The sequence below is a fragment of the Epinephelus lanceolatus genome, chromosome 13 (assembly GCF_041903045.1).
Source record: "Epinephelus lanceolatus isolate andai-2023 chromosome 13, ASM4190304v1, whole genome shotgun sequence".
In the NCBI taxonomy this organism is placed as follows: domain Eukaryota; kingdom Metazoa; phylum Chordata; class Actinopteri; order Perciformes; family Serranidae; genus Epinephelus; species Epinephelus lanceolatus.
In genome coordinates, this window is record NC_135746.1 from 24097236 (window position 1) to 24124879 (window position 27644).

At 41.1% G+C, this 27644-nt stretch overlaps 1 protein-coding gene across 5 annotated transcripts in view; it reads left to right on the forward strand.

Annotated features, from left to right (window-relative positions):
• The window catches only part of dlgap2b (discs, large (Drosophila) homolog-associated protein 2b), a 142979-nt gene extending 115335 nt beyond the window's left edge, over positions 1 to 27644 (forward strand). For all 5 annotated transcript variants that reach the window (XM_078173899.1, XM_033648456.2, XM_033648458.2 and 2 more), the window contains 4 exons: positions 653 to 1059; positions 1332 to 1423; positions 4351 to 4503; positions 10848 to 27644. In XM_078173899.1, coding sequence (XP_078030025.1) covers positions 653 to 1059; positions 1332 to 1423; positions 4351 to 4503; positions 10848 to 11063 — 868 coding nt within the window. In that variant the 3' untranslated portion in view covers positions 11064 to 27644. The remainder of the gene's footprint in view (positions 1 to 652; positions 1060 to 1331; positions 1424 to 4350; positions 4504 to 10847) is intronic.

Sequence of the window (27644 nt, forward strand, 5' to 3'; positions counted from 1 at the left end):
GTTGGAGCTATCAGCCGTAGTGATGTCTGCCTTCTCTCAGATATAATGAAAGTAGATGGCACTCAGCTTGTGGTGCTCAAAGTACCAAAAATACATTTAAGAAACTCAACAGCAATGTCTCTTTCTAGAAATCATGACCTAGGTACTCAAGATAATCCACAGACCTTGTTGTGAGCAGTTTTATGTTGGAACTACTTTCTTACTAATTAACTTCATTTGCCAGCTCTATCACTGTGCAGGAGGAAGCGTGCATCTACTCATGGATGAGAGGGTCATGCTTGTGACAGTGTGAGATGTAAAAATTAATGGTGTCCTCATTGGCTGTACTGTAACATTAGCTACTCCAGTGGTGTTTAGTGTGTTAATAGTCGATGCACGCTTCCTTCTGCACAGTGTTACGGTTGGCGGGTGTGTTTCGGTAGAGAGAAAATAGTTCCTACATGAAACTGCTCACAACTGAGAAGATTTCTGGAAAGAGACATTGCTGCTGAGTTTTTCAAAAGTATTTTTGGAGCTTTGAGCACCACAAGCTGAGAGCCATCTAGTTACATCATATTCAAGAGAAGGCAGATGTTTGTACGGCCAATATCGCCAGCACTCTTTGGGTGAACTGTCCCTTCAAGCAGTGTCCCTGTAATTCATGCATTTTTAGGCATGGGAGGTTCAAGCGCTCCAACAGTGTGACCACTGCAGTACAGGCAGACATGGAGTTGGAGGGCTTCCCCTCCATGGAGGACAAGGGCCTGCAGTTCGGTGGCGCCTTCGGTCGCCACTCCGAACCCAGCACGCCCACGCAGTATGGAGCCATCCGTACGGTGCGCACACAAGGCCTGTTCAGTTACAGGGAGGACTACCGGCCCTCCAGCGGGCCCCCCAGCCCACAGCCTGAACCCTGGCTGGTTGAACCCAGCTTGGAGAGCACCGAATCAGGGCGAGTGTCCCCGCTCCGCAGGGACGGCAGCTGGTTCATGCAGCTCCTTCACAATGAAACCAAGCGGCTGGAGGGATGGTGCAAAGAGATGGAGAGAGAAGCAGAGGAGCATGACCTGACGGAGGAGAGTGAGTACCCCGAGGACAGCAGCGCCTGCTCTTGCATATGTGCTTTATGATAATCTTTTTCGCAGTATGTATATCAGTATAGCCAAAGTGAACATTCACAGTATTAGCTGTCATGTTGACTATGAGAACACAGAATCGTGACGGGCGTTTTGTGAGCAGATTGGATGCTTGTGAACGACTGAAAGACGTTGCTCAACATGTTAGCCTTTGCCAAGCTGTCACTCTCTTTCTCTCTGTCTCCCTCTCTCTCTCTCGATGTGTGTGTCCACCAGTCCTAGGAAAAATCCGGAGTGCAGTGGGAAGTGCTCAGCTACTCATGTCTCAAAAGTTTCAGCAGTTTTACTGGCTATGTCAGCAGAATCTGGTGAGTTGTACGTGTTTGTGAACCAGCACGCTGTGTCGACCTACATACTGTTAATATGTTACATCACAAAAGATCAGGGGGAAACTTGTTGAGAGGCTTCTCTTCCTCTGAGCTCCGAGAAGGTGCTCGGCCTGACGCTGCACTTGTGCGCCCTCCAGAAATAGACCACAGAGATCAATAGCGAAGCAGTCCCTTTGCTGCTATTGACCCTGCAGTAAACGGAAGGGGAATTCCAATAGGAAGCAGCACCTGTGTTGAGGCTATCCATTAGTGCACCGAGGCAGCGGTTTGAATGGGATCTCAGAGTTTGAATAATGGACTGCCACGCTGTCTCACTGTTTAGCCCTCATGTCACGTCGATGGGAAACTCATACCTTTTCTAATGCTGACCATCCACAGAGTCAGCATTTATCAGAGGATGATAGCGTCATGAGTGGGAATGTTTCTGCAGCTACAGTAGAGAGAGGCAGTCACAGAGACAGGCAGGCACTTAATCACACCTTACTAAAGCGTAGTTAATTTTTTGAATGAAATGCAAAACCTTGTGGAGGTGGCTGAAATCTGCCAGCTATCTCACTGCCTTGTGTTGGGCTTTTTTTATGCGTTTGTGCGTGTGCCTTAACTCAGTGTGCTGCTCTCTTTTGGATGGTTTGGGGCCGCACTGTCTCTCTCTCTCTCCCCATAGATAATGGGATGATGAATTAAGTCTAACATTGGTAGTGACAAGCCTTAGATTGCCCTGAGCTTTCAGACGTGTCTGAATGAGAGAATGACTCTGTTTCCCCTCTGGACGGAGGAGGAACTGCATGATGTGTCTATAAAAAGCTCCGAACGTGCTTTGAAGTTTGACTTGACGGACCCTGTCTTGGTCTGAGATGACACTCATTCTGTGTTTGCTGTCTATGGTAATGAGCACATGTCTGTATGTGGCAGGCTAATGAGAGGAGGATGAGCTGCAGTTGACAAACTGGGTACAGGAGGTATCATGAACAGCAATGCACCACAAAAATGCAGCAACAGTTAGCACCATTCAAATCTAATTTTTACAGAATCTGGATAATTTTGCAAATCACAGTGAAAATGAATAACACTATAACACTTCTGAACTCTACAAAAACACTTGTGCTGACAGTAATTCTCTCACACTTGGTGTTGGTACAAAAAGAAATTTCGAAAGAGGGCAAATGAAGAGCATTTCCCTTCCCCATGCACTCAGCCTTCACTGCATATGACCATAAAAATTACCTTTAATAATTATTAATTATGGTGGTTCCCACAGCACATAATAGACTCATAAAAAAGATGCAGTGTTCAGGGAGTCAGTTGAGGTGATGTTGGTGCTGTACTGCCACACAGTGGTAGAAATGGTTAGGTGGCCATGTTGTCCTGAAAGTAGTGCCTATTATAACAGAGACTCTGAAAAGACTTTTAAAAGACTTAAGTCTGACGCCCTCTCATATCTAAAGAGAGTGTGACTTTTTGTACATTATTTCCTATCCTGCTCCTGGTGGAAGACATCACATCAAACTCCCTCTATTAAAGGTGTCATATGTCAACAGCATTCTTGTGAATTTGGCATCAATATGACCAATAAAGATAGAATGTATTTGCTTGCAAACTCTGCATTTGGATTTTGTCACCTTGTTGGTTCGCTGTTCTATTGTAGTGGGACGAAACTGTGGGAATGAGAGGTGGACTGTTTCAAAAATTTAAATTATTCACTAAAATAAGTGCTGGTTGATGAATCAGATACACACTGACTTTAACACAGACTCGTGTTCACAACTCCACCAGTTTCTCCTCCTTTATCACAGTCCAAGAAAACAGGCTTGTTCACGTTTTTGCCCCTCCTCAGAGTCCCCTATATGTTTACTGTCTAGCCTGGTGGTTTTCAACCTTTTTTGCCCAAGGTACACCAAAGGGCAAGCCAAAATCTCAAGGAACACCTGTATTTATATCTGTGCACAAGAGCTCCTATGTGTTATCACTCTTATTATGACATAAGACAATAAAAATAAGAAAAATATGTGTTCTATTTTCTTTTGGTGGCAGGTGGTCTTTACTAAGACTTTGTTGTAATTTGCTTTGTACAATAAAGCAACCCATCGACCCACTTCTCCTGTTAAATGTTATCATCCCTCACACTGGCTGCCAATCAGGGCTTTTGATGTGTCACACACTTATAATTCCCACATGCGGACGGCGACAAAAAGGTTCTCCTAGAAGGTTTTTTAACATAGATTAAATTACATTTTTTTAGCTTTCAGAAGCTTTCCTCTTTATGTGAAAATGGGTGCACACAACGTACTGATACTTTCTGTATAGACCCAGCTGAATATTGCAATAATAATGTGTGGTTATCACAAAATCCCACAGCACACCTGGATTAGCATCACAGCACACCAGTGTGCTTTAGTACACCATTTGAAAACCACTATAGCCAGTTTGCTACTTGCTTTTTGGTGCTAAATGAGCGCCGCTATTGGTTGTTGACAGTGTTCACGTCATTGAGCTTCAGTATTTGCAGGAGCCAAGACTTAAAACTTTTCGATAATATTGAAAGTGTTTGATTTTGTCAGAACATCAAGACGAGAAAAAGACTGAGTCACATTCAGCCACTCACACACTGGTGGCCAAGGCTACTGTACAGGGTGTCAATTGCTACACAGCTTTAATACACTCACACATCGATGGAACATCCATCAGGAGCAATATGGAGGAGGAGTTCAGTATCTTGCTCAAGAATACTTCCTCATATGGACTGCAGGAGCCAGGGATCAAATCGCTGATCTTCCCATTAGTGGACGACCCACTCTACCTCCTGAGCCACAGCTGCCCCATTTGTAATTGTTGTTCAGCAAACCCTCTCGTGTCAAGGGCAGGAAATTATTTTACTCACTACATTTTGAACTCCACTGTCTCTTTAGGACCCCAGTGCCATGCCCAGACCCACATCTCAGGACCTGGCTGGATTCTGGGACCTCTTGCAGCTTTCCATCGATGACGTCACTGCCAAGTTTGATGAGCTGCAGCAGATCAAGAGCAACCAGTGGCAGCTGGTGGAGAGCCCAGAGAAGAAGGTAAAACTGGTAGATGTTTTCTCAGGGATCCACACACTTACAATAATTAGTCTTAATGGGCTCCAGATGAACTCGCTTAGCTCTTGAGAAAACTACAGTAACAACATTTGCCTTCCTTTTTAAGACTCATGACCAGCAGGAGGTAAATTATTCTTATCATAACACTGCAGGGGCAATGTTGGAAGGCAACATTAGTTCAGCTCAGACAGCTAGTAGCATCTTCTAAAAATGTTTTTCTATTAAAAACACATCAGTTGTGTCTGTAGAAAAATTTGGGACTCGTTTTATCTGTCAGGTCCGTTATTATCGTAACTCATCAGCTGCTTTTGGGCTGCGGTAATGTAAGGTTAAGTAGTGAGAAATGGAGCTTAAGCTGGCTTTTCAACAGCATCAAGTGATGTCAGACCTTTTGTACTTAATGGAATTTCATACAGACAGTATGAGTTTGAGACTTCCTGTTAACAGACTAACAGATGGTTGAGGAAAAAGAAAAAACAGGGCTGTCTTTGCAGTGATTCACACATTTGCACTTTGAACGCATGCTAAACTTTTATTTTTACACTACAGTGACACGACACACGTCATTATTTATATGTGCTATTTTCTGTCTTTGCTTTTCCTGAGAAAACTGGTTAAGTCTTGACAGGTAGTTGTAGCGGTGAATAAAAACACGATAGCTTAGCCACTTATCTAAAATCCAGAATTTGACAGCACAGTTTTCCTCCAAAATGCACACAGCATGTAGTGTATGCAGCACTGCTTTAAGAATCAGTGTTTGTGGAATAATGCCAAATGTGTTGAAATGAATAAATAGTTAGCAACCTAAAAACAAGAAAACCAGTATGAAGGTGACTCATGATTCGTGACATCACTGAGGACTGAGTTTAAACATTGTGTTTAAAAGAGGCAGTTAGAGTGCTGCAGGGATGACATTTTTTGTTGGCCCTTGACAAAAAGCCAATGAGATTTTTTCATTTGATTTTTGATTATTATTAAAAATAAGCTCTGTGGAAAGTTAATTATACTTACGCGTCATTCAGTAAGATAATATTCACAGATACACACCAGTTTTATGATTTTTGGGGCATTAATGCAATCTTCAAAAGTAAAAAGCTAACGTTAGGCTCTGAACTAACGACACCAATGTCACCACCGCTAAGCTTCCAAGTTTTAATTATTTTTGTGCGTTTACCTTTTCTACAAAAGCATTTCCTCATAGCATGACCTGATCTAGCCAGTGGTTATGACTGTATCAACTGCCAGTCTCACATATTTTTTCAAAGATGACCAAATTGGGTTGCAGCGGTATACCAGCAAACTGTTTACCGTAGTATGAAAATTGACAGTTATACTGTGTACATTTGCCCGTCGAGAATACTGACAAAAATATTCAACCGGACAGAGAATCTCACCTGCACATGAGCATTTTCTTTTCTCTTTGACTGCTTGTCAGACATTTTTCACATATTTAGATTACAAAAAAGGTTTCAAGATGAAATTATAATAAAGCCTTTACTCAGTCCAAAAATCCTCTTGTTTTTATTCCATTGTAACTGATAATAATGGTGATAATAATAATTGTGCAATACTGACATTTTCTAAGATGGTTATCGCGCCATGAAAATCTCTAATACTATAATATTGCAACCCTATGACCTAAAAAAGTGTGGCATGAGTATAAACACATTGAGGTTGTAAAGGCCAACTACTGAGTAGTAGGGGTCAGTGGCCATCAGTGGCTAACGCTATCTCTGGATGGGGGCGTGTGAGGTGAGCCCTCATGTTCGTAGTATTCCCGGAGTATTCTCATATGACACTGATTGCAAATTGCCTGTGTCATACTCAAGTCTTTCTTTCCTTCCATGTTAAAAACCCCGAAATAAATCAAGAAGTTTGATTTAAACACCCAACGGCGCATTTCTGATTTCTGTCTCCGGTGCCTCCATCTTTGTTTTGATGAAACTTCTGCCAAATGCCGCTGACTAAAACTTTTGCTGACCTCACCAGGAAAAAAACTCAGCACCATCCAGTGGACCGAAAAAGCAATTCATTGTATTATTCTAGTACCACAAGTTGTATTAAAATTTGTATTTGCAAAAGTGTATGATGTATGTAATACAAGACCAATACTTGGCATCAGTGTATCGATACAATATCACCACACAAAATATAGCAATACTATGCTGTATCAATTTTTCCCCCCACCCCTAGTGAGTAGATAAGTTTCCGTGTTTGGTGTGATAGCGTCCTTGACAACCTCTGCAGTCTCATTTAGCCACTTGTTGGCATGCATTTTTTATAAGCCGTGTTAAAGCGTCAGATTTCACGCGTGAGGTATTGTGAAAATCTCTTAAGCTTGTATTAACCACAGACCTTACAACCAAGAACCCATTCAAAAAGCCCACTGACTTCAAATCAAGGGAGCCAGAATACCTAAAATGTTAACTCATATCCAGGTTCTTTTGACATACTAACCATTTTTTACAGTTCTTTATACTGTACATTTTTGATAGTATCCTTTTGTCACTGTACAAAATAAAAAACATAAAGCATAAATAATACCAAAACATCCAGTTAAACCAACAGCTGAAATAAAAGCACATTTGTAAGAGTGGTGCTTGTAGATGAGGGCGCTGCATTTGTAAGAAGCACATTTAGATGGTAATGTGGTTTTAGAGATAGACAGCCTCCTTCAGGGCACTTGGATAATTATCTTCATGCTACAGTTGTAGTTGTAAGGGAGTTATTTACCTCCAGCAGTTAATAGGCACATTGCAAGCTCCACGAAGCTGAGCCCAAACAGTGACACAGATGCTCTGCGTTGGGCTTCTCTCCTTCAAGGCGAGCACGGTTTCACACTAACACCAGCTCGCCAGGCAATCAGAAAAGCTTGCTTGCATTGGGTTTTATGTATATGAGTGTGTTTGAGAGATTTGTGGGTCATGTGGGTGAAATTTTACTGCCTTCACGGGTAAATGTTGCAAACACTGTAAAACAGGTAATGTTCTGCCTACATATAATTGATGGTGTCTGTAGTGTTTCTAGATGCCTTCAAACAGCTTCTGGGTCACATGGATGTCTTTCTGCTGAATAAATAACAGCACCTCAGCAAAAGGGAGAATTCTGATGATAAATTCTCATGTTGCAACCTCTGCTGCTGCTGAAAATTTCTTTTAGCATGTCTATTCTCACATGCTCTGTGGTACCAAAGATAAGCCCAAGCTGCCTGGGACCCTGCATCATGCACATATGTACCCAAGATACTAAGAATCCACACATTAAAGACTTAAAGTCAAATGTACCCATGTACCATTTTCGGCCAAATTTTCTGAAGAAATTAAGCTGTCCTGTCGGGGCTTAATCTGCTGGTTAATATTGCTTTTTTTCCCTCAGAACCCTCAATTATGAGTTCTTGTCCTTGGCTGATTAAATACACTCTCTTGTTTTTCCATAATGAGGTTCTATACAATAACCAAATTAAATACACTGCTCAAAAAATTAAGGGAAAACTTGAATCACACATCAGATCTTCATGAAGGAATTATTCAAGTTGAAAATCTTTACTGACGTACACTGTATAATTTGTTGAGAACAAGATAAGGTAACAATGGTCAATGGAAACCAATGAGGGCTGGATTCAAAATTACACTGAAAATCAAAGTAAAAAAAATTGAAATCACAGGCTGATTCAACTTGTGTGAATTTTATCACATCAACTCATAGTGTGACTCAGTACTGTGTATGGCCCCCACATGCCTTGTATGCACTCCCGACAATGTGTGTGGTGGCAAAAAGGCCCAGGAATTTTTGACCCTTAAAGTCAAGTTAAAAGCAAAATGTGTTTACTAAAATTGAGCAATCCTGAATGGTCTCACTATGAGGAGAAGTCTTAGAGCAGAGTGACCTGGCAAACATTGTGATGGAGAAACATTGTGATGCGGAAAAAGATGTTGTTGGCAGAACAATTTATGGTAGAACTCTAAGTATTAAGATTGCAGCAGGAAATAACACCCACATACACATACACATGTGCTCAGTGTGAACCTGTTCATATCTGTGAAGCGAACAGGGTGCCAGTGACAGACCTGCCAGTTCTGGTGTTCTCTGGCAAATGTCAGTCGAGTTGCACAGTGCTGAACTGTGAGCACAGATCCCACTAGAGGACGTCGGGCCCTCATGCTCCCTGATGGAGTCTGTTTCTGACAGTGTGGTCAGAAACATGCACACCAGTAGCCTGCTGGAGGTCATTTTGTAGAGCTCTGGCAGTGCTCCTCCTGTTTTTTCCTCACACAAAGGAGCAGATACTGGTCGTGCTGCTGGGTTGATGCCTTTCTATGGCCCTGTCCAGCTCTCCTCGTGTAACGGCCGGTCTTCTGGTATCTCCTCCATGCTCTTGAGACTGTTCTGGGAGACACAGCAAACCTCTTGCAACCGCAGGTATGGATGTGGACTACTTGTGCAACCTGATTGGGCTGCAGGTACCGCCTCATGCTACCAGTAGTGACAAGGACACTAACAGAACACAAAACTAGAGAAGAATCAGCCAGGAAGGATAAGGAGAGAGCAACTGTCTATGGCCACCACATGTAAAACCATTCCCTTTTTGGGGGTTGTCTTGCTTTTGCCTCTCCATTGCACCTGTTGTCACTTTCATTTGCACTAGAGATGTACCGATCCAGCTTTTTCAGTTTTGATACTGATCCCACTGCTGTGGCTTTGAGTATCAGCCGAAACCCGATCCGATACCATGGTTGACCTAAAAAGCTATATACCTTTACATGTAGAACAGAAAAGACTAGAGGCATCAGGCATTGATGACTACACAGTTCTTTCTGAAGATAAAGTGAAACAAGATGAAACAGATTAATGCAATGATGAACTATTTATTTTGAACAAAAATAAACAATTGTGCAACAGCAGTTGAAATAATGTGAAATACCTCCACACAGCAGATTCTCTCCTTCACTCCATGACGTATGACGTCGCTCGCGTTGCAATAGATTTAAAGGGAAAGGATCGCCTCAGGTATAGGTTGCATTTTCCGATACCCGATCCATCTTTTGATGATATCGGGGCCGATAGTCGATCCAGATATCAGATCGGTGCATCCCTAATTTGCACCAAAGCAACTGAAACTGATTCACAGTCACTTCCTAAATGGACAGATTGATATCTTGACTCTAGACTGTGACTATTAAGTGTTCCCTTAATTTTTTGAGCAGTGTAAAACAATGTAAAATTTCCTCACTAAATGAAAAGAATATTGCCATTGTCACTTTTGTTATGTATCTATAAAGGATTTTTTTTCTGCAGACAATTCATGTTCCATTCCATAGCAGAGCTGTTATCAGAGATGACCCGGCAGACCAGGTCCCTTTTAGCACTCTTATATATCTTGGGGTCAGTACATCATTTTGTTTAAAAGTGCATGTCAAATGAAAGAACAAAGTCTCAGAGAAGTACTTTGTATTAATTTCATTGTCATATCTTTTTTCAGCACAGAGTTATATGCATTTAAATATTGAGTGTGCACATGTAGCACATTGCCCCATCAGATGGTAGGTTGTCATACTGTGTAGGATAAGACATCACACTGGATTTTGCAACAACTAAACAATTAGCCAATTCACTGTTCTTTTCTTTTAAATTTAAAATTAATTTAGCTACAGAAAAAAGAGATTAATTGTTGAACTTGAATCAGTCCTGTGACTGTTAAATCATTACCAGCTACAAGAACTGGAAAATGATTTCAAACAAACTTAAAAATTAAAACATATCAAGCGCTCAATGACTTTTCTTCACATTTTTAGTTCTGGCACAAATAAATAGCCTCTTCAGCCTACGCTTTGCATTTCACGCACTGGACCCAAAACTCTTTCGAAGACAGCCGTTTGCAAATGGCTTGACACAAACAAGGCACGGGCACTCATCTTCGTCTGACGAAGAGGCATCTGGAAACTTTATTTTTATACCTGCCTTCTTTTTCTTTGGTGCTTTAGATTCTGTTCTCCCACATTTTTGGGGAACAGATGAGGAACAGATTTTTGAACTTGTGCCTGACTTTCAGCCACAAGTGCCTCCTTTACTGGTGTGTCAGTGAATATAGCAGTTTTTCTTAGTGTTTTCTTTTGGATATGGCCAAATGTCCTCTGTAGTGCCCTCTGATGGTGAAAATATTTACGGTGTGACAACTAACCCATGTGACAAAATGCCCTGGTCTCTCGGGGGTGGATGTTATAATTCATATTATCCGTCCGCTGATTAAGAAACACTGTTTCGTTTGTCGCTGTAATAATAAGCCTAACAGGTGTTTGCCTTGTTTGATTGTCATTCTGTTTCCTAAGGAGCGGAAGTGGCCACCACCTCTGCCAAAGCGGCCGTCCAAGGGGCGTGGTGGTGTTATGCGAGAGCGTTCTCTGGACCTTCAGGACCGCCAGCGACAGGAAGCCCGCAGACGCCTCATGGCTGCCAAACGAGCAGCTTCTTTCAGACAGAACTCAGCCACAGAGAGGGCAGACAGCATCGAGATCTACATCCCTGAAGCCCAGACACGGCTTTGAGGTCCACGGATTCATCCTCAGCTCCTCTCGTCCACCTCCACCCAACACCAGCTCGCGGCGTCACACCCAGCCTGCTGTCGTCATCTGTCACTGCCCGTCCACTTTTTCCTCATCTGTCGCCATTCTCTGGGTCATCCCTGCTGAAGCTACACTAGGCAAGAGTTCAGTTGCAAATGCATCTTTTTTTATCAGCTTAAATGACAACGTGGCACTGCCATAGGGAAGAACGCCCCATCTTCCCTGAGTGAGGAGTCAGGTGAGTTGGTGTAGACGATTCCCACAGAAAGTAATAAATAAAACTTTGAAAACGAAGCTGAGAAAACTGGACACACCAGCGTTAGACCTTTTGCCTCTTGCCCTTTTGGTACTCTTCAGTTAAAACTGACCACAGGCCAGCTGGAACGTAAGCATGAGCCAATAATGTGAAGTTGCCTAGTGTAGCTTTAAACCTGAAAGGGACTCTTTGCTATGAGAATGAGCTGCTATACCCCAAAATAAACATCTCACCTGGTATTTATTTCATCATTAATCCAAGTTAGTGGTTTATTTGATCATAGTCATTACTGTTAAAACTCCAGTCCTCTTCATTGTTGCCATTACCCCGCTGTGAGTAATGGTAACGTTACACTCGCCACATTCAAAGGAAACACAAAGTGCAACTTCTCTAAAGTTTCTCACCAGCAACAATGGTCTCGGGCTAAAGCACCCTGTGTGAAGGAACAGCGGCAGCAGAGATTGATGTTTCCCACGGTGGTGTAGCTCAGCACAAAAATATAAAGATTATTATCCAACTGCTAGAAAGAATTTAAAAAAGTATTTTTTGATTAAGTTTAAACCAGTGGTTCCTAACTGGTGGGTCAGAGTCCAAAAGTGGGTTGTGGATCCATTCTGAATGGACCGCAAATGACTTGCAAATGTGTTTAGTTCGTAAACAACACTGGCTGTTTACTTCAACAGAGAGGGGAACAAAAATGGGGATGGTAGGGAACAGTTCCATTGGTACCATCCACAATTTTTCACAGTGGAAAAAGCGCACCGAACTGAACTGAACCGTACCGTACTGCTCGGTGGAGACGGAGCTTAACAGAGCTGGCAGTCGTGTCAATCACTGCTCATGAACTCCGGTCAAACTGTCAAACTTCAAACCTCATATGTTTTCAGAAACATATTTTAGTGCACTGTTTAGCTGTAAAATACCACCCAGTGGGTGGGGCTTCAGCTTGACTGTTTTGAACATGGTGGCTGGATTTTACTTTACAGCTAAACAGTACATTAAAACAGTGGTTCCCAACTGGTGGGTCAGGGTCCAGAAGTGGGTCATGGGTCAGTTTTGAATGGACAGCAAGTGACTCACAAACATGTCAAGTACTGTAGAGTGATTGACTGATGAACAGCTACTGGACAGAGACAGCAATCTAGCTCGATGACATGGCCAAACGCAAGTATGACGCTGAATATATTAAACTGTGTGGACCCTGAACTAATGACTAAGGAGAAATCTGGACCCATGGCTGGACCAGTTGGGAATCACTGGTTTAAACTTCACACCCAGCCTTTCCTATGAAGCTGATACCTTCATTGATCAATTTCTCTTAGTTTCCTGCCAGTTTGTGGTTAAAACGTCCAAGTGTTTGACCCTGTGTCTGAGGTGCTGCTCAACTCTATCATCTACCATTCTTGAACCAGGCGTGCTGCAGCTGCTGACCAGTGTTGCTGAATGAGATTTAAAAAAATAAGGCTAAAAATCCCAGACCATCATTTCAACATTTATTCATTTCCATTCATACCACACCATCCCCTCTTTAGGACTATACATTCTTAAGCTATGTACGTTATTTGCTGCTGGATACATTTCCATTGCAGAACAAATATGAATTATTAACAAAAAGACAGTTTTGCGCAGCCTGGAAGAGGTGACTGTATCAAACAATGCATTTTGCACCTTATAATATTCATGTTTGTATTTCCAAGGGAAATGTAGTTTATGAAGCTCATGTGATATTGTTGCAGTTGAATTGCAAGGACAGATATGGAAAATTTACTACAGAATTTCATGTTACTCTATAGGTCATATAAACTGCACCTTGTGTTTTTGTTTTCATTTTCTTTTCTGACGGCGTTCAGGCCTCTCGTAATTACAACTATTGTGATTCTAACACTTTTAATTCTACTTACAGTATCTATCATATGACCAACATCACAATCTACAGTATGCATTTAGTATTTATAGTTGAAACAGTTGTGGGTTGATTTGACAGTGCATTTGTCCCGCTGATTAAGGGGTTGTTTCTCAACTAAACAGAAACCATATCTCATAACACACACTGCATCCAACCTTTTGTTCCAAGTGGGGCATAATGAGAACACTTGTGTTGTTATTTTTGATCTGCTCATGTAGTCTAGGAAAGACAGGTGCAAATGACACTTTAACAATATTCAGTTACTATAGTAAATGGTGCTGCTTTTTACTCTAAAACTGTTGTCCTTTACCCAGTCCTATGTGCACGCACACACACACACTCAAGGACTTTTTAAACAGAGATTTATTAATATGGTGCCCGTTGTCTCTCCGATGACTTGTGGTAGATTGTGACTTTAGAAAAGATCATCTTTGCAATGCTCTTGCCCTCAGTGATGTAAATGAGGAGAAGGTTTTATGGTTCAACTTCCTTTCTAACATGCAAAGAGGTCAGTGATATTTATATTAATATTATTTATCAGACGGGAGAGATTACAGGCTTTGACATTCCACCAACCTTAAAGTAAAATCTAATATGCCCACCCTGAGCCAAGGGCATACTGCTACAGCTAGCTGAACATAACTGCATTGTACCTGTCCATATTTTATACCACAGCAACGACGTTTCCCTAACATTTGCAGTACATGCCCATTCATTTTCATTTGCCAATCTAACCCCAGCTAATTAAAACAAATGTCTACATAGGGCCAATAGAATTATGCTGCAGTACAGTGTTTAATGTTTCCCATTTTATTGTAATTAGAATAGCACTCAGCAGAGGAGGGCAGTCTGTGTGCTGTAAATATGTGTGTGAGGCAGTGAGTCGTGCTTGTCGGGATTTCGATGGGGTTTGTTTCGCTTGCATCGAGGCTTGCATTTGTTTGCTCTTACTTTGTGATGTGTACATCAGTGCTAAATCTGAAACCCTTACCTTACCAGACGGCCTTAACCAAAACACTCATGAATGTAGAGCCCCTAACGATGCAAAAAAAATGTCCTAGGAGATGAGCAGCTGCTGAAAATCCAACTAAATTAGACAGGAGGGAAGTCACTCCGAAACGTTTATTTTTATCAAACTCAGTTCAGTTTTTCGAATTAGTTGGCTGGTTTAAAGATTCAATTTCGAAGGGCACAAAAATAATAGTGACAACATGCCAGGTCACCAAGGGCAATACATAAGTTCATATTGATTTCAGGTTTATTGTGTCTTAAAGGTATACCATGCAGGTAATGTCGGTTACTGTTTGCAGAGAAGAGAAAGCCAACCTTAGCCTTGTTCGCTTTATCCGTGTTTGTTTAACGCTGTGACTGCGATTTTCGTAGCTTCCTCTTGGATGCGTGCTGCTTGCGGTCTGGCACCTTGTCACTACCTTTTCATAAAGTCCTGACCTGAACTTGCGTGCTGTGCCCCAAAATTTCCCGAACTCAGCAAAATAAAAGGGCAGAGTCACTGCGGATACATACACCGCCAAACTTCTAGTGGGTCATAAAGGATAACTTTGGCACCATTCAACCTGGACCCTATTTCCCCGTGTAAACTGATTAAAGAGACTGATTTGAACAGCAATTTTTTCAATTTGTCAAGTACTGAGAGGCCGCCGTCCGCCGAATGAGCTGCAATGGAGGCACATGGGGCAACTGAACATCGTCAATGTATGTCCATGAATAGTGGTTATTTTTGACACAGAGCGGCTCAGATTATTTTATTATTATTATATTCAATATTGTGAATGAATATTTACCTGATTTCAGATGTGTCTCAGGCCTTTGAATTCTATTGACACCGTTATTTGTGATGCAGTATACGCATGAAAAGTTTTTATTTTACTGTTTACATATTCGTTGCGTCTTGCTGGTGTTTCTTGTTATTACACTTTCCATAGGTCCAGGTTGAAAAATGCTGAAGTTATCCTGTCAGGCTGTTCTCCTTCACTGTACGTTTTTCTACGAAAACCAAAATTCGTACATATACTACATAATCATAAGGCAGTAATTCAACCCACGTAATCATACGGTGGCGATCACGTGACCAATGCACTAACAGGAGTAAAAATACAAGTAGTCCACATAAGGAGTCATCTTGAGGTGGCGGATCAAAACACACAGGACTTTCCCCCAGGAGACCAGTGTTCAGAACCATGTGAAACCAAGCGAACTTTGAGTAATCATAGTCATCTCCATGTTGCTTTTCCTAAACCTACCAACGTAACTATACTTTCCTAAACCTTAAGATGCCCAACCATGTTTCTTTTCCTGAACAATACCTACGTAACTTTACTTGCCTAAACCTAACCTCCATAACTACCTAAGTACATAATGTCATTCGTGGGGTGCTAATAACCAGATATCATACATTCCATTGTATGTGCTTTTTCGGAAGATGTCATACGAATTGTTGTATGTGGATAAACCGCTTCAGTAATGATTGAGAGTGATTACTTTTGTGTGTGTCTATGCATTGTTTTTAGGAAAATCCTGCATAGTACACCTTTACATTTTATCCCCCCAATTTTCACAGGAAGTACAGGCATGTGTGCTGTTACTGAAACAAAAGCGTTCACAAACAGACACATCACAGAATAGATTTTCTCATTTCGAGTCCTAACAGGATCAATTCATGCATGTTTCAAGAAATAATACAATTTGATTTTTAGAAAGTCCTTGTAGTTCACAATTCAAATACCGATTAAAGAACTGCCTATTTTAATGTCCTTATGCATATTATAAACTATGAACTTATATTTTCTGATATGTTTACTCAGAGTTCTGCAGGTAGACTGTAAGAATAAGTACCAATTTTAAATGGAGTTCAGATTGATATACACCAATATTTACAAGACATAGCTTCCTCAGTAACTCTCAGTGCTTAAGGGTCTAGTGTGTAGGATTTTGACGTAGTGGCCAAGTAGTGTAACTACAACTTCCACGTCCATCACGTGATAATATTGGGCTCGAAAGACTTTTCCCCATAGACTTACATTGTGAAAGAGACATCTGTAAATCAGTGGCTGCAATATTTTGAGCGTCACAACCCCCACAAAATGACAAATTTCACTACCAGGATTTCATCCATTCAGTCCGATAACATTTAGAAAATCTAGAAGAGACGCATGATTAAATCATTTTATCCCCGTTCAAGTTAGCGGAGGGCTTAACCAAGAGTAGCTGGCAAAATTCACTGGTGCGCTTGCTCCATAGGCCCAATGATGCAAAAGTCCTGCGTAATCTTACAGTCGGTAAGTCGCTAATCATCATGTAGATGTAAATGGCTCATTCTAAGATAATAAAAACACAACAATTCTTGTTTTAAGGTGATCATAAACTAATCACATCATAGTTACACATATTATATTCCATTTCTACCAATTGATTCCCCTAAATCCTACATACTGGACCTGTAAATCTAAATTCTAGTCTAGGTTTAATTTATACATCTGTATATTTCTTCACTGTATACCGTGCCCAAGTATAGACTGAAGGGAGGAATAATTTGCTTGAAAAATGAAGTGCATTAGTAATTACAGAAGCTGTTAAGATAGCAAGGGCTTTCTTTTAAGTTCAGTGATTTCTGAAATTTAATTATAAATACAGTACCTTCTTCCATTAAGGGGCTTTACGTCCAACATTAAGACAGTATTTATATTGTATTTCAAAGATGAAGGATCCAGCTGATTGTGGCCAATTTCATTTAATTACCCTCTTTTAGACGGGAAGCAAAATGATTTGAAGTCATCTCAAGTTTATGAAGTCTTTTCCTCTTCAGATTCACTCTGAAGAACAGGTTGGCAAATCATCTTCTACGAACTGCAGTGCTTAAATGTTCAGTACTTCGGTCTATTTCTGTCCTTTCAAAAATCTGTCAAGAGGAACGCACCAATGATGCCCGCTTCTCCCATTACAGTTTGATGCAGAGTTATAGTGAGTCCCAAGTAAATTTTTGACACTCACTAAGTCAGTTTATTTATTTTAACTTTCAAATCTGTTTTCTTCATTTATTCTCTGGTACGTCTTTCACAAGAACAGCCTGGACTTTTTCTACTAACCTTGGCCTGCTTGGTCAACTAGTCACACTTGGATTATTTGGGGGGAGAAATCTTCTTACCTTCCCTTTAACTAGAAGGGAGTTTATGACTTAATTATTTATTAATAAATAATGTCTAGTGCCCATGCAATTTTAAATATAATATATATATATATATATATATTTATTTATTTATTTATCATAGTATATATAAAAGAATGTTTAATATAAGAGAATCTAATCCTGCTAAATGTGGTTAAGAGTAATAAAGGCTAGCTTTACTAAACACTGTTACACAGTAGTGCTAACCAAATGTGTAAGCACTGTGTTAGCGGACTGTCCATTGTTCTGACAGCCCAAATATTCGAAGACCCATTGGTCTGAAAAATGTCCCATGGACCCAAAAGCACCTTTATCCGAAAGCTTGCTATCCCCAAAACAAATGCCCATTGCCTGTTTCTCCAAATACACACACTCCCTGCAGTTAGACAACCAAATCAGCAGAAAAACTGTTTGCATTGTACGTTTCTGAAAACCACTGATACGTTACATTTAACAACAATGCTGTGGTTAATGGTTAATGGCTAGTAAATGGTTAGTAAAAGTTAGTAAAAGATGTTGTGGCTTAAAATACCCACATTTGGTGGCACAAAAGTCACTAGAAAGGTAGGAATGGGTTGGTGAAAAACACATGGGTTTAGTGGCTCAAACACTGCTGGGAAATCGTACAAAGTGTCAAATGCCAATGAGAAACAGCATAAAGGGTCAGTAAAAACACCTGAAATTGGTGGCTCAAAAACTGCGGGGCAAATGACCCTAACTGCAGGGAGGAATTATTTTTTGAGATACTGAATTTTGGGGCAATGGGCATTTGTTTCTGGAATAACAGACTGTCGAAGAAGTGGGCTTTCAGTCCAATGGGACATTTTTCGGACTAATGGGCTTTGGAATTTCAGGCTGTCGTAACAATGGCGTGGCACTATGTGGTAGTCATTAAGCAGATGTTAACCAGAAATATTTATTTTTCTCACTGTTCAGTACTTAGTACCACTGTTTTGGTGGACAAGAACAAAAAAGATATTCTTGTTTTGGCTATCTTTGTCTTGCCATCTTCCTTCTCCCTTCTAAGTCTATAGCTTTGAAATATTAAAGTCCTCATTTATTTCACTGGTTCCTCCCTTAGTTTTGCCCTCAGAGGAACCAACAACAGCTTTCTTTGAATTCTGACAACAGTTGACGGGCTATTTTAACAATCCAACTGCTCTTCCACCTGACTGAAGGTAATGCAAATCAAGTCTACTTCCCACAGACTGCATACTGTGATTCCATCATGTGTAGTACTTGATGATCTGGTACTCATTATCATCAATCCAGGCTTTCCTTTAAAAAACTACCTTTTCAAACAAAGCTTTTTGTAGTTCATATTTTGTGTTGCTAGGAATTTCCTTACAGGTTGTTTGAATCGATTTCGCTTTCCAACCAGTAGGCATGAGTAAAGTCTGTGAAGTGTTGGTAGAAGGTAATGAGGTTGGTTTAGCACTTAAGGGGGACAGTAGAGTGACAAGGACTCACAACCTCACCGTCACTGGTAGGAATGAAAAAATGATGTCACTTTGGCTGTTTTTGCACCAATCACCAGTCAGTAAGACTGATATCAGACACAAAGATGTCCTCAGAGGTTACAGGGACACAGCTGCTGCGAGTGATGTACACTATTACAGTATGTGTGACGTGAAATACTCATGATGACGTGTTTTTGTGGTATCAAGCAGGGCTATTCTATAATCATAGTACCATTTTCATGTTGTTGTGTAAGTTCTTGACTTTAGCATCTGACGAAGCGCTCAATTTTTTTCTTTTGCGTCCGTGTGTCATATACATGCTATGAGGGGCTTAGGAGTTTGGCAATTATGTACATGACAAATCCTCAGGTGCCTTACAGTTTGATTCTCATAGGACTCTGTGAGTGAATGTTTTGGGTTGAGATATGAGAAAAGATTTCAACACCTCTTAGAGTGCAGGTTTGTCCGTGATACCATAACAAAGGGCTGGAAACTGGGCTGGGTCAGACTGCAGAGATTTATTACATTTATATTTGACTAATTCAAACATCCTACTGTAATGAACTACAGCACAATACAGTCTAGAGGATATTAAAGGAGGATATGCTAACTTTTTTTTTTTTTAATATTTGGTTCAGATCACTCAGATGTTCTGCTACAATTCACCATGATGCAGTTACATTTTTAAAATTGAATTTACATGTTAGGACGGCAGATACAGCTCCAATAAAAACAAAGTAAGTGCTGCAGGGATGATGTTTATTTGTAGGCCAACAAGGAAATTAACATTGCCCTAATTTCCTTGTCAAAAAGCCAATGGAACTTTTTGGATTATTGCAAAAAAGATCTATTGCAAACAAATCTTTATGCTACTTACACGTTTTGGTCAAGAAGATAATGAAGCGTAAATGCAATCGCCAGAAGTAGAAAGCTAACCTTAGGTTATAATCGAACTATGCCATGGTCACATGACTTTACATCGCCCCCACAATGAGGCTTGATGACGTTCTGTAGTCCAATTAGCAACTTGATAACCACCTTTTTTAAGACACATAAAAGCTTCAGAATTCACAAGTAGGGTATTTACTGACTTATTTTGTGGCTGAACAAGGTGGTGCAGTGGTTGGCATTATCGGCTCACAGCAAAAGGGTCCTTGGTTCCTGGAACCTGGAGTTGGAGGTTTGAACCTCGGCATGGGGGAGCCCTTCTGTGTGGAGTTTGCGTTCTCTCTTCGTGTCAGCTTGGGTTTTCTCTAGGTGCTCCGGTTTCCTCCCACAGTCTAAAGACATGCAGGTTAATTGGTGACTCTAAATTGCCCGTAGGTGTGAATGTGTCAGCCCTGTGATAGTCTGGCGACCTATCTAAGGTGTACCCAGCCTCTCGTCCAATGTCAGCTGGGATAGGCTCCAGCCCCCCATGACCCATAACAGGATAGGCGGTTACGGAGAAAGAACGAATGAACAAAACGTGAAAGTCTCTTAAGCTTGAGTTGACCACAGACCTTATTTCAACCAAAAACCAAGTAAACAAAAACCATTAACTTTGAGACGAGGAAACTGGGAGGGCTAAGACAGATTCATCCCTGCACCACTTTGGGAGCCGATATGACGTTGTAAACATCTCAGAATGCACGTCACATCCATTTCAGCAAACCATTTCTTAAAAAAGGTCTTTATCTATTTTTCCTCCGAGCTGTGATATTGTAATCTCCTGATAGTTTATTTTGCCTTTTTGGCATCTACAGCTACAGAATCTGGAGACTGACAAAACTTGACCAGCCAAAAAGTGCAATAGTGTTTTCATACAAATGACAGGCGGGCTCACCTACAGCTATTTACCTCATGGTTAAGTGTTTTAGCAAACATGGTATAGTAGGAGTAGTTGTAATCTCCACAGGAACACTTTGTCATGCCTGTGTACTATGCAGCGGTACTTCTGTGGGGCGGCAGAGCTTGCAGGCCCCAATGCAGATCACCTTTCATTTACAGAGCACTGAAAGCACGCCGTCTATTGTGCTTTACACCACAGGAGCAAAAATGTGTGCTGTCATTGTCATCCAGTGCTCAGTCCTGTACATCCATGATCACTTACTTTATGCTGAAGTATCTAGTAAAAAGAAGAAGTCAGCTATATTTAAGTAATACAATTATTCACACGGATGTAAGAAGTTAAGAGTTCCTTTACCAGGGTCACTTTTCCTTTTTAAGTCACTACTCAAGATGTGTTTATGCTTTCTACGCCACAGTTCACAGCACCATATTTTAGACTAACATTGTTTAGTAGTTGTTCTGAAGATAAACCTCAGAGAAGTCTGTATAGGTGCTGAATCAACACACTTCTCTCCTTGTACTTTTCCTAAATTTGCTTCTTTTTATTTCTTAATTTCTTTATTTTGTTTATTCTGACAATCAGCACACACCAAAAGCATCAAATGTACACACATACACACAACCGCAGTGTCACATCCTCAAGATAAAAACCCTGAGTTTCCCTTACACGTATCTTGAGGATCTCTTTACGGTCTCTTCAAGTGAGACTCCATGAAATTTACAATGAAAGCTTTTCTCCTTGTTTCAGATACAGTTGCACTGCAAAGATGTCTTTCTATTGCTTGCTCTCTCTTCTCATAAACCATGTGACTTTTGATGACATAGATCAGAGTTTTGCCTGTTGTCACGAGCCAAACAGCAGTCAAGTGAGTAATTACGGACCATGTTTGATTTCATGCTTGCATTAATACTGGGCTGTATGAGAGTGTATCTGCTCCTCAAGCAATAAGCCTAATTTAGATATTTAGTTTGGCTTTTCATCTTCTGATGAGCCTGAATCTGAGGGCTGTTACAGTACTGTTTAGGTCATTGTTGCCACTTAAAGAAACTGTTTGACATTTTGGGAAATCCCTGTGTTTGCTAAGTTGGATAAGTCAATCGATACCACTTTCATATCTCTTTGTTATAAAGCTACAGCCAGCAGCCAACTACCTTAACATAAGGACTGAAAACAAGGAGACAGTTTGCCTGGCTTTGTCCAAAGGTAACAAAAGCTCCCTAAAATCACCTCTAAAGCTCACAAAATAACCTGTTATGTCTTGTTTGTTTAATCTGTATCTTTATGGCTTAGCTAACCTCTCCTGGCTTAAGTGTTTAACTGACAGGGAAACATATCCACAAGTAATGAAATCCACCTCAAAACACCCCAGTAATTACCAGGTTTTAGTTGTATGTTTGTTCAGGGTACTGGAAAGGAGGCTCCGACCAACTGTCAAATGTTAGATTCAGGAGAAACAATGTGGCTTCTGTCCTGGCTGTGGAACAGTGGACCAGCTCTTCTCCCTTACAGGGCTGCTGGAGGGGTCATGGGAGTTCCTCCCTACATGTGCTTTGTGGACTTGAGGGAAGCTTACGACCATGTCCCCTTGGGAGTCCTATGGGGATACTATGGGAGTATGGGGTACCAGGGTTGTTCCTACAAACCATCTGGTCCCTATATAACCAAAGGGGGGCTGCGTTGGCACAGAGTCAAACGCCTTATCAGGGGGTGTTCCACTGTTCCTCCGCCAGGATTGTCACCGATTCTGTTTGTGATCTTAATGGACAGGATCTCAAGGTGCAACCGGGGGGTAGGAGAATGTCCAGTGTGGGGACCTCAGACTTGCATCTCTGCTCTTTGCAGATGATGTTGTACTGATGGTTTCCCCAGACCATGACATCCAACAGGCACTGGGCGGTTTGCAAACCAAGTGTGACGCAGTCGGGGCGAGAGTAAGTACCTTCAAGTCTGAGGCCCTGATTCTCTGTTGAAAAACGGTGTATTGCTCCCTCTAGGTTGGGAGTGATTTAATGCCCCAAGAGAAGGAGTTCAAGTATCTCGGGGTCTTGTTCACGAGCGAGGGTAAAATGGAGCATGAGGTGGGCAGGCAGATCAGTGCAGTGTCAGCAGTGCTACAGCTGCTGTGCTGGTCTGCCATGGTTAAAAACGACCTGACCCAGAAGGGGAAGTTCTCAATTTACCAGCCCATCTATGTTCCGCCCCTCACCTATGGTCATGAGCTTTGGGTAATGACTGAAAGAATGAGACCGCGAATACAAGCAGTCTGAAATGAGTTTCCTCCGCAGGGTGGCTGGGCTCAGCCTTAGCAATAAGGTAAGGAGCTCAGACATCCAGAGGGAGCTCAGAGTAGAGCCGCTGCTCCATGTCGAAAGGGGCCAGCATAAGTGGTTTGGGCATCTGATCAGGATGTGCTTTGGGTGCCTGTACGATCCACTATGTACACACTTACAAGTTACACAGTTAGCATGCTACCGATGTTAGCACCTAAACATGCTGTTAAACTTAGCTTTAAAACTTAAAAATGTATAAATAGAGCTGTACTACATTCATCAAACTGTTAGCTAATTGGTTCTATGCAAACTTTGTGTGGAACACTGCAGTCTGTCTGCAATTTGCTGCAAAAGTAACATTTTTCAACGTACTTGAGCTTTGCCATAAAGACTGAAAACAGAGAAAACAGCTGGTCTGCAACAAAAAAAAACAGACTGGCAAACCCCACAAATTGTTTGCTATTTTTTTCGTGACTTCTACTTTTCACCCAACCGTCGGACAAATACCACAAAGACCAGCCGTCATATTTTACATATACAAGTGCTGAACAACAACAAATATGGAGAAATATGTTAATATACTGTCTATTTATAAACCCACATTGACCAGTATCATTTCTCCCTACATGCTTCAGTCTTCCCTTCATCCAGATCAAGTACACTTCTTTGCGCCAACATTTTTACTTCCATGTATATTCTGTATCATAGCAACCACATGCTGCGCCTCCAGTGTGCTTTCACTCGCTCCCAGCCAGGCATTTCCTGAGGAGCACCTGGCCTTTTCAGCTAAGGAAAAAAAAAAAAAAAAAAACCACTTCGGTTGACCTGGGGCCTTACGGTGTGTCCATACCAAATGTGGTGCACATTTTTGAGTTGCATTACTCGTCCGTATGTGGTCGCTGGAGTGTTGTGAACTTGCAAATATTTGCCCTTAAGATCTGTGCTAGCTAACTAACTGGGGAAGGCAGCTAACAGCTAACTTGGTCTGCCCTGAAGCACAACCATTAGCTGGATGTCAACACGGAGGTTCTGTGCCCTGAGGCAGTTTGAACCATGATGGCGACACTCTTAACTTTTTATCGTCAATCATGGCAGCTCATTATTCTGCCTTCGGTCGTTAACTTTCCACAATAAAAGACCAACTTAATTTACATAGAGCATTTTGCTAAGAAGCTCTCAACAAAATAGCTTACAGAAGTCACAGGTGTATTTTCAGGACTTATGAAATTTTATGATGTCGCTCACTTATCTCTGCGCCCTTCAAGCACGTTTTTGTTTTGTCTCTGTACAGCACTGACACTGAGTGCAGCTCATAAATTGAATATCGTGTCTTTTCGTGTCTTTGCGCCATTTGCTCTCACACAACATGATTTTGCCATATAGGACAGGTTCCTGGATCAGCATCCCACATCACATTCCTGGATCAACACTATGATCAACCAATCACAGCCCTCTGACATCAGTGTGCTGCACCTGTGCTTCTTTTAAATTTCCATTGTGCTTCTTCTGAGCTAGTTTTCCAAATTGAAGTTAATTGAACGAAATCCTCAGTAACACTGAATAAAATCCTTATTAGCTACTGCAGGGTTAGCGAATTACCTTGCTAACTAGGTTGGCTGTGAAAATGTTAATAGCAGGTATTTGCAACTAAAAAAATAACATTATCCTTAATCTTTGTCAGTTAATAGTAATCTACCCTATTGACAATCTTTCTTGTTAGCATAACCTACCTACTCAGCAAGCTAACTCGCTAAAATTCTAGCCTATTGGCAAGTTTGCTCATTAGCATAGCCTACCTAGTTAGCAAGCTGACTCATTAACCCAGCAGTAGCTTGTATGGACTTTGTTCAGTGTTACTTGGGATTTTGTGAAATTGTGCAAACTCCAATTTGGAAAACTTTGGAAAAAAGTGCATGTGCAGCACACTGTTGATGTCAGAGACCTGTGATTGGATGATTGCAATGTTGGTCCAGGAACGCAGTGTGCGTTGCATGCATGATGTGATTTTGCCAAATGGGACATGCTCCTGGATCAACATCCCACACTGCGTACCTGGACCAACATTGTGATCAACCAATTACTGCCCTCTGACATCATCAGTGTGCTGCTCCTGTGCTTCTCTCAAAATTCCTTTGTACTTCTTCTGAGCTAGTTTTCCAAGTTTAAGTTGATACAATTGAACAAAATCCTCAGTAACACTGAACTAAAACCTTGTAAGCTAAATGTGTCCTTCACAGGTCTTTGCAACTAGAAAATGCTCTTATCCTCACTCTTAATATTAAGGAACAATATTTTAGCCTATTGGCAAGCTTACTTGTTAGCGTAGCCAACCTAGTTAGCAAGCTAACTCACTAACCGTGCAGTAGCCTACAAGGTTTTTGTTCAGCGTTACTGAGGATTTTTTTAATTGTACTAACAATTCTAACAATTTAGAAAACTAGCTTAGCTCTTAAGAAGCACGTAGGCATAAGGCTTGTTCGAGATGAACTGCGCCTCGCCTGGAAAGTGGACGAGAGCAGGCGGCCGCAGCGGGGGGCGGTGACAAAAAGCTGCAGTGAAGTCGGACAGTTTCCCGACAGTTTCCAGCAGCCTTCAGTCCATACAGGAAGTCACAGACACACTAACATCCTGTCTGGAATGATGTCAGTTCATTAAAAAAGTGATCAGACCCATATATCAGTTTGTTCTCAGTCTCCAGTTGTTTTAATTATGACAGATTAATCTATTAAAATGCTTTACAGGTGATCTGTAGTTTATGTTCATGGTTTATCCTCCATTTGATATGAATTCTCCTGCAAATCAGCATCATATCAGTTTGACCTGTCCCCTCAGCTACACAGGCTGAATAAACTGTGTTTGACTATAAGGTTCATATTTTCAGAGGAAAAAAAATACTAGACAACAGCTTTCATTAAGGCTCAGTCAGATGCAGTCAGGGCTTCACATCTGTAGCCTACATGTTATTTTAAGAATCCTCACATCCCACTGACCACAAGTCTCTGACCATCTGAACCAATCAGCTGTTAGATCAGGTGAGAGCCAGGCGGTGCAGTCGGTGGAGAGCAACTGCAGCGCCTGGCTCTAAAAACTGCAGCCGCCTCGCTTTCGTGGTTTTATCGCTGTCCACATTGGTAATACGTCAGAGCAAGTCGGGATGAAGTCTGACACAAAACTAACCGGCATGCATTGTGCGCCGATCACCGGTGATCGAATCTGTGCAGGCCTGGCTCATCTTGAACGAACCTATTTTTAAAGAAGTGCAGGGGCAGCACACTGATGATGTCAGAGGGCTGTGATTGGTTGATTGCAGTATTGGTCCAGGTGTGCAGTGTGGGATGTTGATCCAGGTGCATGCCCCACAAATTTGCATCTATTGTGCTTCTTTGCGTTGAATTTGTAATCTCACCACGCAAAACGCTCGCATCAAGTTCGGTGTGAACACACCAATGGGGATGGTGGAGGGAAGATGTTGTCACCAGGCTAGCTGTTTTCCCGTTTCCAGTCTTTACGCTAAGCTAAGCTAAGCTAAGCTAAACATCACCTGGCTGTAGCTTCATATCTTTCATACAGACATGAGAGTGGTATCCAATTTTTGATCTTGCCAAGAAAGAAAATAGGTTTATTTCCCAAGGTGTCAAATCATTCCTTTAAACAAGCTAACATTTTGTGTAGGACACATTAAATGAGTACTTTTGTGGAACATTTTTTCACACTTGATTTCTGTAAGTCCTTTTTTTTTAACATGTAACCTCAGTGCCCATCTACAGAGTTATGGGCCTGAGTCAATGTGAATCGGTCTACATTGCTTTTAAAATAGTTCTACTATTTGACACCACCGCTCGTCTCCACACCAATTTATGGATAATACAGTTGCAGTCAGAATCTGCGGGCATATCTTGTCCACATTTGCATATTTTTTTGGCGTTGTGTGCTACAGTTTAACTCGGAGGAGAAGTGTTTCTATATCCGTGCTGTTCTTTATGTTCCATTGTTTTATGAGGGGAGAGAGAGCAGTCACAATTTTGTTTGCCTTTGGTGGAGAAATGTCTTGTGTCGTGGCTGTGGGTAGAAATAACAGAAGGCCTCTTATGGGTTTTGCAATGTGACATGAGAAAAATTTGATAGCATAAAAAGGTTTGTGGTTAGCTTAAAACTATTTTGAATTGTTAGATATATCAATAATGAGGATAAATATAATGCCAAATATTCAGTATTTGTACAGAAATATACATATATAAATATATAATATATGCCTAATTTAAATGGAACTATTTTCCGCTCTTGACCATGTTTTCGTTGTTTACCGTTCCTTTGTCGACATTATTTTATAAGATCTTCAGATAGCATGCAGGATAGTGAAACTGAATGTATTATTTAGTGTTTCATTGCTGTTCAGTATTACAGCATTCTACAGATCAGTTTGTGTTTGTAAGATTAATTTAAGATGACTATTTCATTTCTAGATTTGTCTACCTATAAAATGAATTGTAAACTTTCTTTTCTAAATGCAAGGTTTTGAAATGGTTTCAACAATTTATATCATTTTATTATTTTTCCTGCTTTATCAACGTGGCTCAGTATGTTTTGCCTCTTCTAAGTACTGCTATCAACCATCTGTTGTAAATAATTATGCAAATTAAACTTTTTGAAGAAAACA